The 13,285-nt window shown below is 50.9% G+C and overlaps 1 protein-coding gene across 1 annotated transcript in view; it reads right to left on the bottom strand.

The window, feature by feature from the left end:
• Positions 1-13,285, bottom strand: part of LOC119268106 — a 31,672-nt gene that overhangs the window by 9,135 nt on the left and 9,252 nt on the right. The window contains exons 6-7 of the mRNA XM_037549613.1: positions 13,155-13,211; positions 12,947-13,033 (exon numbers count right to left, since the gene is read on the bottom strand). Of these exons, the coding sequence (XP_037405510.1) occupies positions 12,947-13,033; positions 13,155-13,211 (144 nt within the window). The remainder of the gene's footprint in view (positions 1-12,946; positions 13,034-13,154; positions 13,212-13,285) is intronic.

Raw genomic sequence — 13,285 nt, 5'->3', positions numbered from 1 at the left:
TGCCCTCTCCATTTATGGCATGTCTCATTGCAGTCCATGATGGTAGCCGCGACAAAGGCAACAACATGGCTTCTCTGATTTACAGGATTTTCAAAACACATGAATAGGAAAAATGCAGGATTGGAATGTCTTGTCCTCCTCCATCCTATAGGATTGGAGAACTACAGGAATTTGCATCAAGGAGTGTTTGACACCATTGGAGATAAAAAAAATTGTAACAATAAGAGATTCATGGACTCTTTGATTCAAAGGATTTCTAAGGGAATTTTGGACGATTCTAATCCTTGGGAATTTTTCCTACTTGTTTGATTCGTAGGATTGCAATCCATGGGATTCATTTGCACAAGATTTCGTAGGAAAGTTTCTGTCCACTCAAAACTCTTTCTTTTCATGGATCCTCTTAAACCTCTTGTGAAAATTCCTGTGTTTTTCCTGTGCACAATCAAATGTTCATGCAATCCTGTAGAATTTAAGACGGCATGACACTCTATTCCTATGTTTTACCTATTCCTGCATTGTAGAAATTAATAAGAATGGACTCAAAGTCACTACAACAACAACAACAACAACAACAAAGCCTTTAGTCCCAAACAAGTTGGGGTAGGCTAGAGGTGAAACCCATAAGATCTTGCAACCAACTCATGGCTCTGGTACATGGATAGCAAGCTTCCACGCACCCCTGTCCATAGCTAGCTCTTTGGTGATACTCCAATCCTTCAGGTCTCACTTAACGGACTCCTCCCATGTCAAATTCGGTCTACCCCGCCCTCTCTTGACATCCTCCGCACGCTTTAGCCGTTCGCTATGCACTGGAGCTTCTGGAGGCCTGCGCTGAATATGCCCAAACCATCTCAGACGATGTTGGACAAGCTTCTCTTCAATTGGTGCTACCCCAACTCTATCTCGTATATCATCATTCCGGACTCGATCCTTCCTCGTGTGGCCACACATCCATCTCAACATACACATCTCCGCCACACCTAACTGTTGAACATGTCGCCTTTTAGTCGACCAACACTCAGCGTCATACAACATTGCGGGTCAAACCGCCGTCCTGTAGAACTTGCCTTTTAGCTTTTGTGGCACTCTCTTGTCACAGAGAATGCCAGAAGCTTGGCGCCACTTCATCCATCCGGCTTTGATTCGATGGTTCACATCTTCATCAATACCCCCCTCCTCCTGTAGCATTGACCCAAAATACCGAAAGGTGTCCTTCCAAGGTACCACCTGGCCATCAAGGCTAACCTCCTCCTCCTCACACCTAGTAGCACTGAAACCGCACATCATGTACTCGGTTTTAGTTCTACTAAGCCTAAACCCTTTCGATTCCAAGGTTTGTCTCAATAACTCTAACTTCCTATTTACCCCCGTCCGACTATCATCAACTAGCACCACATCATCCGCAAAGAGCATACACCATGGGATATCTCCTTGTATATCCCTTGTGACCTCATCCATCACCAATGCAAAAAGATAAGGGCTCAAAGCTGACCCCTGATGCAGTCCTATCTTAATCGGGAAGTCATCGGTGTCGACATCACTTGTTCGAACACTTGTCACAACATTGTCGTACATGTCCTTGATGAGGGTAATGTACTTTGCTGGGACCTTGTGTTTCTCGAAGGCCCACCACATGACATTCTGCGGTATCTTATCATAGGCCTTCTCCAAGTCAATGAACACCATATGCAAGTCCTTCTTTTGCTCCCTATATCTCTCCATAAGTTGTCGTACCAAGAAAATGGCTTCCATGGTCGACCTCCCAGGCATGAAACCAAACTGATTTTTGGTCACGCTTGTCATTTTTCTTAAGCGGTGCTCAATGACTCTCTTCCATAGCTTCATTCTATGGCTCATCAGCTTAATTCCACGGTAATTAGTACAACTCTGAACATCCCCCTTGTTCTTGAAGGTTGGTACTAATATACTCCGTCTCCATTCTTCTGGCATCTTGTTTGCCCCAAAAATGAGGTTGAAAAGCTTGGTTAGCCATACTATCGCTATGTCCCCGAGACCTTTCCACACCTCAATGGGGATACAATCAGGGCCATCGCCTTGCCTCCTTTCATCCTTTTTAAAGCCTCCTTGACCTCAGACTCCTGAATTCGCCGCACAAAACGCATGCTGGTCTCATCAAAGGAGTCGTCCAATTCAATGGTAGAACTCTCACTCTCCCCATTGAACAGCTTGTCGAAGTACTCGCGCCATCTATGCTTAATCTCCTCGTCCTTCACCAAGAGTTGGCCTACTCCGTCCTTGATGCATTTGACTTGGCCAATATCCCTCGTCTTCCTCTCTCGGATCTTGGCCATCTTATAGATGTCCCTTTCGCCTTCTTTCATGCCTAACCGTTGGTAGAGGTCCTCATATGCCCGACCCCTTGATTCACCAACAGCTCGCTTTGCGGCCTTCTTCGCCATCTTGTACTTCTCTATGTTGTCTGCACTCTTATCCAGGTATAGGCGTCTGAAGCAATCTTTCTTCTCCTTAATCGCCTTCTGGACATCATCATTCCACCACCAGGTATCCTTATCTTCGCTTCTCCTTCCCCTGGACACTCCAAACTCCTCCAAGGCCACCTTAGGAATGCAAGTCGCCATCGTCATCCACACATTGTCCGCATCCCCTCCATCCTCCCAAGGTCCCTCCTTAATGACCCTCTCATTGAACGCCTGAGCTACCTCCCCCTTGAGCTTCCACCACTTCGTTCTAGCGACTTTGGCACGCTTATCCCGCTGGACACGAATCCGAAAGCGGAAGTCAGCAACCACCAGCTTATGCTGGGGTACAACACTCTCTCCAGGTATCACCTTACAATCTAGGCACGCACGCCTATCTTCTCTTCTCGAGAGGATGAAATCAATCTGGCTAGAGTGTTGGCCACTACTAAAAGTCACCAGATGTGATTCTCTCTTTCTATGAAGGGTGTTAGCTACAATCATGTTGTAGGCTAGAGCAAAAGCTTAAGACATCTTCTCCTTCTTGATTCCTGATGCCATAGCCAAAGCCTCCATGCGCCCCTTCAAAATCTGTGTTAGATATACCCACGTGGCCATTGAGGTCTCCTCCTATGAAGAGCTTCTCACCAATCGGTACACTCCTAACCATGTCTTCCAGGCATTCCCAGAACTCCCTCTTGACTCAAAGTCACTGACTGACGTATTTTCTTGTGTTGATAAGTCACTATTGATTATTAATGTAATATATAAACTATAATGCTTGGAACTGTTATATTGATGATGGCCTTTGGCCTTTTGTATTCTTGCCTTTTGGCATTCTCATGTACATCTATATATGGTGGCTTTGGCCTCCTAGTAATACAAGTTGCATATTCGTGGCATGGTATTAGAGCTTTAGGTATTGTTTTTGCACGTCGCAACTCGTGCTCTCAATCCATCTCTCGTGCCACCGTCTTTCTCTTGGCCATTCGCTACTGCTTCTTTGCCCCGTCCCCTCCCGTGCCTGATCAAGTCTTCATGGCTGGATTCAACTAGTGCCAGGACGCTGCTGCCCGCCCCGATTCAGATCAAGTCGCTGCAGATCAACCCGCTGCTTGGATTGGGGCGGTCCCGTGTGCTGCGGAAACCTACGTCCTCCGGCCGCCGCCCGTCTCCTCCGGCTGTCCGCCTCCGCCGCCATCTAACCGCTATCTCCTCAAGTTGTCCGCCTTCGCCGCCATCTGGCCGCCTATCTCCTTTGGCGGTCCGCGTTCGCCGCCATCTCGCTGCCCGGTCGTGTGTGCACACGGGTCTGCCTCGATCTGCCTGCCTCAATCTGTGTCGAGGGCTCGAGGCCGCTACGTGCGTTGGAGCGTGGCAGCTCGGGCCACGTTTTAGGCCTCGGCTGCTGTCAAGGCTGATTCGCTGCGATGTGTTCCAGCGAGACTTGGGCCCTGTTTCGGGTGTGTTCAGTTGGACTGCCCGATTGAGTTTCCAAAAAGTAAAAAGAGAAAGTACAATGCTTTCGTCGAGCACGTATCTTCCTCGCTGCTCAATGTTTTTCGACGGTGTTCCATACATTGATCCCGTCTCGCACATGCGCCTTTCCTCGGTGCTTGGTGCTCGCCCACTTGGAGGTGGTGTTTGTCGCACTACTTCGACACCTTTTGCGACTTCCGTCGGTGCTGCTGCCGCTCTACGTCGACTCCTTCGGCAGCTGCACCGCCTCTGCTGGCCGGTGTTAGTCGTTCTTCAGCAACTCTTCACACGACTTCCGCACCTGGTGATTGTCGCCCTACGCCGACTCCTCTCTCGGCTTCCACGCGCGGCGGAGACCGCTCTACGTCGACTCCCCCAGTGGCTTCCACATGCGGTCTACGTTGACTCGCTACTCTCCGTCGACTCTACACGCGGGCTTTCACAAGTGGTGGCGACTGCTCATCGTCGGCAAGTGTTTCTACCTCGACATCTTTGGCCATGTCCCTCTCTGCGTGTGAGATTGCGCAGCTGCGATGCCTGCTTGATGCTTGGGATTCTTCATCAACAGGTTCTGCAGTTTCTGTGGCTGACTCTTCTGGCACTGAGAAACCACCATCTACTCATTCAGGTACATCTCCATGGATTCTTGATGCTGGAGCGTCTTTTCATATGACTTATGATTCTTCCACTTTGACCTTCGTCCGACCTGTCGAGTCTCCAGTTCATGTTCTTATGGCTGATGGCACTCCCCTCCCTGTAGCACCTCTTCATTTCATGTTCCCTCCGTCGCTCATGTTCCTCGACTTACCATGCAGCTCATATCTAGTGGTCAGATTGTTAACTCTAGTTGTAGGGTCATTCTTGACTTTGATTCGTGTTCTGTTCAGGATCGTCGCACGGGCGCTCTACTTGGTGCCGGCCCTCGACGCTCTGATGGTCTCTGGGAGCTTGACTGGCCTCGTCTTTCCTCCGCTGCCACCGCCGCCAGCCTCGCAACTCCTGTTGCTGCATCTACCAGCTCTTTTCAGTAGTGGCATCATTGTCTTGGCCATTTATGTGGTTCTCGTCTCTCGTCTTTAGTTCATCGTGGTGTTCTGGGGTCTGTCTCCGGCAACGCTTCGTTGGATTGTCTAGGTTGTAGGCTTGGTAAGCAGATTCAGCTACCCTATCCTCATAGTGAGTCAGTGTCCGAGCGTCCTTTTGATCTCGTTCACTCTGATGTTTGGGGCCCGGCTCCCTTCGCTTCGAAAGGGGGTTATTGATACTATATTATCTATAAAGACGATTTTTCTCGGTACACTTGGATCTATTTCATGTCTTCTCATAGTGAGGTCTTACTTATATACAAAAAATTTGCTGCCATGGTTCATACCCAGTTTTCCACTCCTATTCGTGTATTTCGCGCAGATTCAGCTGGTGAGTATATCTCCCATGCGCTGCGAGGATTCCTTGCTGACCAGGGTACTCTTGCCTAGTTCTCTTGCCCTGGTGCTCATGCTCAGAATGGTGTGGCTGAGCGGGAGCATCGTTGTTGGAGTCTGAACGAGGGTGGCGAGAGAGAGAGATCATGTAACACTTCCTTGCTTATTGATTGGGGTTACACATGTACATATACACAGGCTGTTACAACAGAATCTCACTAGTCTAGCCTAAATAATAGGACCACTACAGAAGCACGTTCGCTAACACCCCGCTGCAGTCATGTCGTCGATGCCCGGGGAGACACAAAGACTGGACCTGAAGCTCTGGAAAACTGATGTCAGCAAACCCTTCGTCATGATATCGGCTAGCTGTTGAGCTGTTGGAACATGTACAATACGGAACTCGCCAAGGGCCACCTTTTCTCGGACGAAATGAATGTCAAGCTCTATGTGTTTCGTCCTCCGATGATGAACCAGATTAGTGGACATGTACACGGCGGAGACATTATCGCAGGTGACGGTGGCCTTCGGTTGAGAGATGGAGAGCTCACCAAGCAGCTGCCGCAACCATACACAATCAGCGACCGCATTGGCGACCGCGCGGTACTCCGCTTCTGCACTCGAGCGAGAGACGATGGCCTGTCGCTTGGAGAACCAGCTGACGAGCGTGTCACACCAAGGTACACGCAGTAACCAGAGGTAGACCGGCGGGTGTCAGGGCACCCAGCCCAGTCCGCGTCTGAATACGCGATGATGTCTGTCGATGAGGATGCGGGAAGGAGAAGACCGTGCTGGAGCGTGCCGCGGACATACCGCAAAACTCGTTTGATGAGGGCGCGGTGACTGTCCCGCGGGTCATGCATGTGGAGGCAAGCTTGTTGCACCGCGTACGCCAGATCCGGACACGTCATGGTGAGATATTGCAAGCCGCCAGCAAGGCTGCGATACTCGGACGGGTCGGACACGAGGGCGCCGGCGGCAACGGCGGCTTTGGGGGCCGTGTCCACTTGTGTTGAAGCAGCCTGGCATTGGGACATGTTGGCGCGGCGAAGAAGCTCCTCGGCATACTGGTCCTGGTTGAGGAAGAACCCCCGCGCTGTACGTTGTACGAGGATGCCGAGGAAGTAATGGAGATTGCCCATAACTATGATGGCAAACTCGTGTTGCAGCTTGTCGACGATGGAGCAAAGAAGTGGTGTCGAGGATGTCGCAAGTACGATATCGTCAACGTACAGAAGAAGATGGGCAGCATCAGCACCTCGCCGGAGGATGAACAGGGATGCGTCCGAGCAGGATGAAGTCAAGCCAATGATGGGGACGAACGCAGCGAAGCGATGAAACCAGGCCCTCAGCGCCTGCTTGAGGCCGTATAGTGATTTGGCGAGGCGACAGACATGGTCGCGGCGCGTAGCATCAACGAAGCCGGCCGACTGGTAGCAGTACACTTGCTCGTCGAGAACACTGTGAAGGAAAGCGTTCTTCACGTCGAGCTGGTGCACGGGCCAGCCACGTGAGCACGCCAGAGTAAGCACCATGCGGATCATCGCCGGCTTGACAACCGGAGAGAAGGTTTCTCCAAAGTCGATGTCGGGGCGCTGAGCAAAGCCGCGGACGACCCACCGGGCCTTATAGCGCTCCAAAGACCCGTCAGCGTTCATCTTGTGCCTGAAAACCCACTTGCCGGTCACAACATTAGTGTTGGGCGGGCGCGGAACAAGTGTCCACGTCGAGTTCGCCAGTAGGGCATCGTACTCCAACTGCATGGCGGCGCGCCAATTTGGATCTTGAAGAGCAGCACGGACGGAAGTGGGAATGGGAGAGAGGACGGTGGCCTAAAGATTGGCGTGGCGAGGGTTGGGTTGGAAGATGCCGTGTTCAGCGCGCGTGAGCATCGGGTGTGTAGCATGGGTAGGCGGCAGTGGAGGAGGAGCGAAGGAGGAAGATGACCGAGTGGAAGGTGATGGGCCGCCGGGTGAGGGAGGTTGGGAAGGCCCAGACGTGGTGGGCTGCGAGTTGGGAGGGGTGGACGTGGGCTGCATGGGGGAGCCAGGTGGCGATGCGGGAGGGGTTGGTTGGGGCGGCGCCCATATGCAGGGGGGACGTGATCCAAGGGAGGCAGATCAGGAGCTGATTCAGCGATGTTGCGGGTGTGGGAGGCAGGGTTTTGAATGGGAAGGGCAATTCTACGAACGTGACGTGCCTGGAAAAGATGATGCGACGAGTGAGGGGATCGTAGCAACGGTATCCCTTGCGGTCATCAGGGTAACCCAGAAAAACGCAAGCAACCGAGCATGGGGAGAGTTTGTTGGGAGTGGTGGCGAGCAAATTGGGATAGCAGAGGCAACCGAATACATGTAAGTGGCGAAATTCAGGTGCGTGCCCAAGGAGAAGCTCGTGTGGGGTGGTAAGGAGACGAGGCTTGCAAGGTCTGCGGTTGAGAAGATAGGTGGATGTGGCTAGAGCTTCAGCCACCATGGAGGAGGCATGTGAGCGTGCAAGAGAAGGGTGCGAACCCCGTCGTTGAGAGTGCGTAAAATGCGTTCGGCTTTCCCGTTTTGTTGGGAAGTGTAGGGGCAGGTAGACGGAGAAGAGTGCCGTTGGACTCGAAGAGCGTGCGATTGGCAAGGTTGTCGAATTCACGGCCGTTGTCCGTTTGGAAGGCTAAGATGGGGCGAGAAAATTGTGTTTTGACATAGGCATAGAAACGGGTAAGGAGAGGATGAACTTTGGACTTGCGACGTATAGGGAAGGTCCATGCATAATGTGTAAAATCATCCAGAATGACCAAGTAATATTGATAACCGGATACACTTAAGATAGGAATCACAATGACAAAGCTCAGAAGGGAAACTAGTTTGAGAAGAAGAGGAACTAAAAGCTAGCCTAACATGTTTGCCCAAGTGACAAGCATCACAATGAGATGTCGTGCTTTTATTGAAACTGAACTTGAAATATGTAGAGGCTTTGGCGAGGGCGGCGGCGCCGAGATGGCCGAGCCACTGGTGCCACATGCCGGCAGTGACGGTGGTGGTGGGGCAATGGCAAGGCGGTGTGAAGGTGTAGAGCTCGCCGGGAGAATCACATCGGAGAAGTATCATCTTGGTTGCCAGATCCTTGATAGAAAAAACAGTAGGGTCAAATTCAACAGAAACCAAATTGTCACGAGTAAAGGCATGAACAGAGACGAGATTTTTAATGAGAGGGGGAGATAAGAATTTCAAGAAGAGAGCGGGCGTGAGGAGGTGGGGAAGGATGTGGAGCCGACGCCGGTAATGGGCAGGAGAGCACCATTGCCGACGACGATCGAGGTTGGAGAAGAAGGGGAAGGAGGGGGAAAGGGAATACCAGAGCCTGAGCCCATATGAGAAGAGGCGCCGTTGTCGAAGATCCAATCGCCACCAGGTGTTGTGGGCGGATGCAGGGACATCTGGTTCAAGGCGGCGATGAGGGCGGCTTGATCCCATTGTGGTGAGGGCGAGACAGTGGTCGTAGCCGAGTGCGCCTGGGGCACGGCAGGAGCGGGTGGGCGTGCACCGAGAATCCCCTGAAAGGTGTCGGCCACCGTTGCAGCAGGAGCGGGACAGGCAGAAGACCGCCGGGCGCGCGCCCGCCGGAAGAGGAGCCGGGCTGACCGGAAGGATTCTGCTTGCGCTTCTTCTGGTGCCCACGAGTGCCAGAGGAGCTGGCAAAGCCGCCGGTGCCAGGCAGTGCGTGGTTGAAGGAGGGCGGGGCCGGCTTGGAAGGCGGAGGACGGGCCGCGTAGAACACGCTGGCGTGAGCGGGGAGAGCTGAGCGGGCGTTGACGCGCGCCAGGAGAGCGAGGCGCTGCTCCTCCAACTGAAGAAACGCCCGAAGCTTGATGAAGGAGGGGCGACGGCTGCGGGTCATGTGCGGGACGACGTGTTGGAGACGCTTGTCGAGGCTGCAGAGCACGTTGTGAACGAGCTTGCGGTCCTTGAGGCGGTGGCCAAGATCCCGGAGGGTGTCAGCCATGGTCTTGAGCCGGGAGGTGTAGTCGACGACGAAGAGATCGCCTTGGGTAAAGTTGTGGAACTCGTCGAGGAGGTAGGTGATCCGGGCGTCGCGGTTGCTACGGAAGAGAGAGCGAAGCGAGCGCCAGAGGGAATACGATGTATCCTTGCGATCGACGACGATCTCCAACGTCGACGGAGTCACGATGGCGTTGTACCAAGAGAGGACGGCGAAGTCATTGAGAACCCAGTAGGAAGTCGCCTGGGCCGGCGAGCCGTCGACGTGGGCGGTGAGGCCAAACTTGGCGACGGCGGAGAGGAACTGACGGCGCCAGAGGCCGGGAACAAGGAAGTGTTTATAGCTGTCGCGATATAAATAACTACTCATCCAAGCCGCACGAACATGTACATACGAAATACGAGAATTTCCACCTTGTTGAAGATCTGGTGGTGCTACCCGAAGACTTAAATGAATAGCCATCGCTGTTACCGTAGTTTTCCTTCCCGAAATCCAGAGTAACCAGCACATGGTCACGGATGCGAAGGGACTGGACCTGGGTGGTGGGGAGGGTTTGGGTGGCGACAGGAAGCTGGAACTGGTCGTCAGACTCCGAGTCGCCGGAGGAGACAGAGGAGGAAGTGCTTATGGTGATCGTGGAGGGTGGGGAGGAGAGAGGAGCAGCGAAAGATGTGGATCGTGAGATTCAAACTGATACCATGTTGGAGTCTGAACAAGGGTAGTGAGAGAGAGAGATCGTGTAACACTTCCTTGCTTATTGATTGGGGTTACACGGGTACATATATACAGGCTGTTACAACAGAATCTCACTAGTCTAGCCTAAATAATAGGACCACTACAGAAGCGCGTTCGCTAACAATCATCACCTACTTGAGACGCCACCTGCGATGATGATCGCCGCCTCATTTCTGGGCTGAGGTTGTTACCACTTCGCCTATCTCATCAACATTCAGCCATTTGCTGCTCTAAAGGGTGATATTCCTCTTGAACGTCATTCTGGTCGTTCTCCCGATTATTCGGCCCTCCGTTTGTTTGGTTGCGTTTGCTATGTTTTGCTTGCCCCTCATGAACGCACCAAACTGATCGCTCAGTCTGTTGAGTGTGTCTTTCTCGGATACAGTGATGAGCATAAGGGTTATCGATGTTGGGATCCTGTCGATCACAGGATGCGTATTTCCCAAGATGTGACCTTTGATGAATCTCGTCCCTTCTACCCGCGTCCATCCTCCTCGGCCTTTTCCACAGAGGACATCTCTTTTCTTACGTTTCCGAATACACCTCTCTCTGGGCCCAATATTCCTACTCATCCCGCTGTTGTAGATCCGACGTTGTTCTCTCCTACGATTTCTTCTCCCTCATCGCATGACTCTCCACCTTCATCACCGATACCTTCCCCTTCCCCACCTTCATCACCGATAGATTCCCCGTCTCCACCTCCAGTGATTCCACCTCTTCCCTCCTTTCCTTTCCATTATACTCGCCGTTCACGTGTTGTGGATGAGTCTACCGATGCGCCCTCTTCTTCTAGTGTGTCGTCTTTCTCCTCTCAACCGACTTATGGTCTTCGCTCTCGGCCTTGTCCGCCCCCTGCCCAGTATTCTCCTCGCTATGGTCTTTCGACCTTTCTTGAGCCGACTTCTTATTGAGATGCTATTGTTCATCCTGAACGGCAGCTTGCGATGGCAGAGAAGATTGCTGTCCTTGAACGCACCGGCACGTGGGACCTGGTTTCTCTTCCACCCCATATGTTCGCCCCATCACTTGTAAGTGGGTCTATAAAATTAAGACGCTCTGATGGTTCTCTTGAGCGTTATAAAGCTCGTCCTGTGGCTCGTGGCTTTTAGCAGGAGCATGATCGTGATTACGATGAGACTTTTGCTCATGTGGCCCATATGACAACTGTTCGCACACTTCTCACTGTGGCCTCTGTTCGCCACTGGTCCGTGTCTTAGCTTGATGTTAAGAATGCCTTTCTTAATGGTGAGTTGCGTGAGGAAGTATATATGCAGCCACCACCTGGGTATTCAGTTCCTGACGGCATGGTCTGCCGTCTTCGTCGCTCACTATATGGCCTTAAGCAAGCCCCCCGTGCTTGGTTTGATCGTTTTGCCTCTGTCATCACAGCATCTAGTTTTTCGCCCAATGCTCATGATCCAGCGTTGTTTGTCCACCTTTCTGCTCGTGGTCGCACTCTTCTCCTTCTATATGTTGATCACATGATCATCACTGGCGACGATTCTGAGTACATTGCCTTTGCCAAGGCCCGTCTTAGTGAGCAGTTTCTTATGTCTAATCTTGGTCCCCTTCATTACTTTCTTGGGATTGAGGTTTCCTCCACCTCTAATGGCTTTTCTATTTCTCAAGAAAAGTATAGCCAGGATCTTCTTGCTCGTGCGACTCTTAGTGATGAGCGCACTGCTGAGACTCCTATGGAGCTCAATGTTAACCTTCACGCTTCTGATGGTGAGCTCTTCTCTAATCCGACGCGTTATCGTCATCTTGTTGGGAGTCTGTCTATTTTGTTGTGACTCATCTGGATATCTCCTATCTTGTCCATATTCTAAGTCAGTTTGTTTCCGCTCCCACTTCTTCGTGTTCTACGATATCTTCGTGGCACGATTTCTCGTCGTCTCTCTTTTCCTCGTTACAGCTCCAGGCCTATTCGGATGCTACGTGGGCCAGTGATCCTTAGGATCGCCGTTCACTTTCTGCTTACTGTGTTTTTCTTGGTGGTTCTCTCATTGCCTGGAAGACGAAGAAACAAACTGCAGTTTCTCATTCGAGTGCAGAGGCCGAGTTGAGAGCTATGGCTCTTCTGACGACAGAGGTGACTTGGTTACGATGGCTACTGGAGGATTTTGGTGTTTCTGTCCCTACACCTACCACCCTCTTGTCCCAGAGTGCTATCAGTATTGCACGGGACCCCGTGAAGCATGAGCTTACCAAACATATTGGTTTTGATGCTTATTATGTGCGTGCTACTGTGCAGGATCATGTTATTGCTCTTCAGTATGTGCCTTCCAAGTTATAGCTAGCAGACTTCTTCACGAAGGCACAGACTAGAGTGCAACACAGATTTCACCTCTCCAAACTCAGTGTTGTGGATCCACCATGAGTTTGAGGGGGGGTGTTAAGAATTATATTGATGATGTCCTTTGGCCTTTTGTATTCTTGCCTTTTGGCATTCTCATGTACATCTATATATGGTGGCTTTGGCTCCTAGTAATACAAGCTGCATATTCGTGACAGGAACAAGAGCCTCGAACAAATCAGTGAACAATGGCAGTAAATAGGAGAAGGTTTGCACAATCCAGCACTCCTAAAGAGATCTGGAAGCATGTGCAAGGAAAAGAATAGATCTGGAAGCCCACAAAGGCACCAACCAAACTAGTGTTTAGAGGCAGGTTTGAACTATTCAAAGTTGAAACCATTCCCTGCAATGCCAAAATTAGCACTACTTTTTATCCATTTATGGAATTATATTATTTTAAAAACGGAATACCTGTAGATTGTACAATCAAAATGGAAAGGCCCAACGTGGCATCCAGAAAAATAGAGAATGTAAACCCATCTTGATAGCCAAATGAAATAAAGAAAATAAAATGAAAAACTAAATACCTGATATCGATCTCCATGACCAGCATGAATAATATCAGAAATGCCTACTCTCTTTTCTGTGCACCTTTCACATCGTGCGTCAGTCATCTAGTTAAAACAAACACAAGATATGAGAATCACTAGTATAACTCCGCATTAAAAATTAGTAATCGTACTGAATATTCTTCTTTACTCAGTTTTGACTAATTACTGAATTGATGAACAATACCTGCAATCGCCTTGCTTCTTCTGGTTCAGACGTTTTCTCTGCTGGTGTCAACCCAGCCTGAAATGCTCAAACAGCTACCATTAGAATTGGAGAACATCTATTTAAACCCCTGAATTTAGGATGCATCTACT

This window comes from Triticum dicoccoides, chromosome 3A, assembly GCF_002162155.2.
Source record: "Triticum dicoccoides isolate Atlit2015 ecotype Zavitan chromosome 3A, WEW_v2.0, whole genome shotgun sequence".
Classification (NCBI taxonomy): Eukaryota; Viridiplantae; Streptophyta; class Magnoliopsida; order Poales; family Poaceae; genus Triticum; species Triticum dicoccoides.
This window is presented reverse-complemented; position numbering and strand designations above follow the sequence as displayed.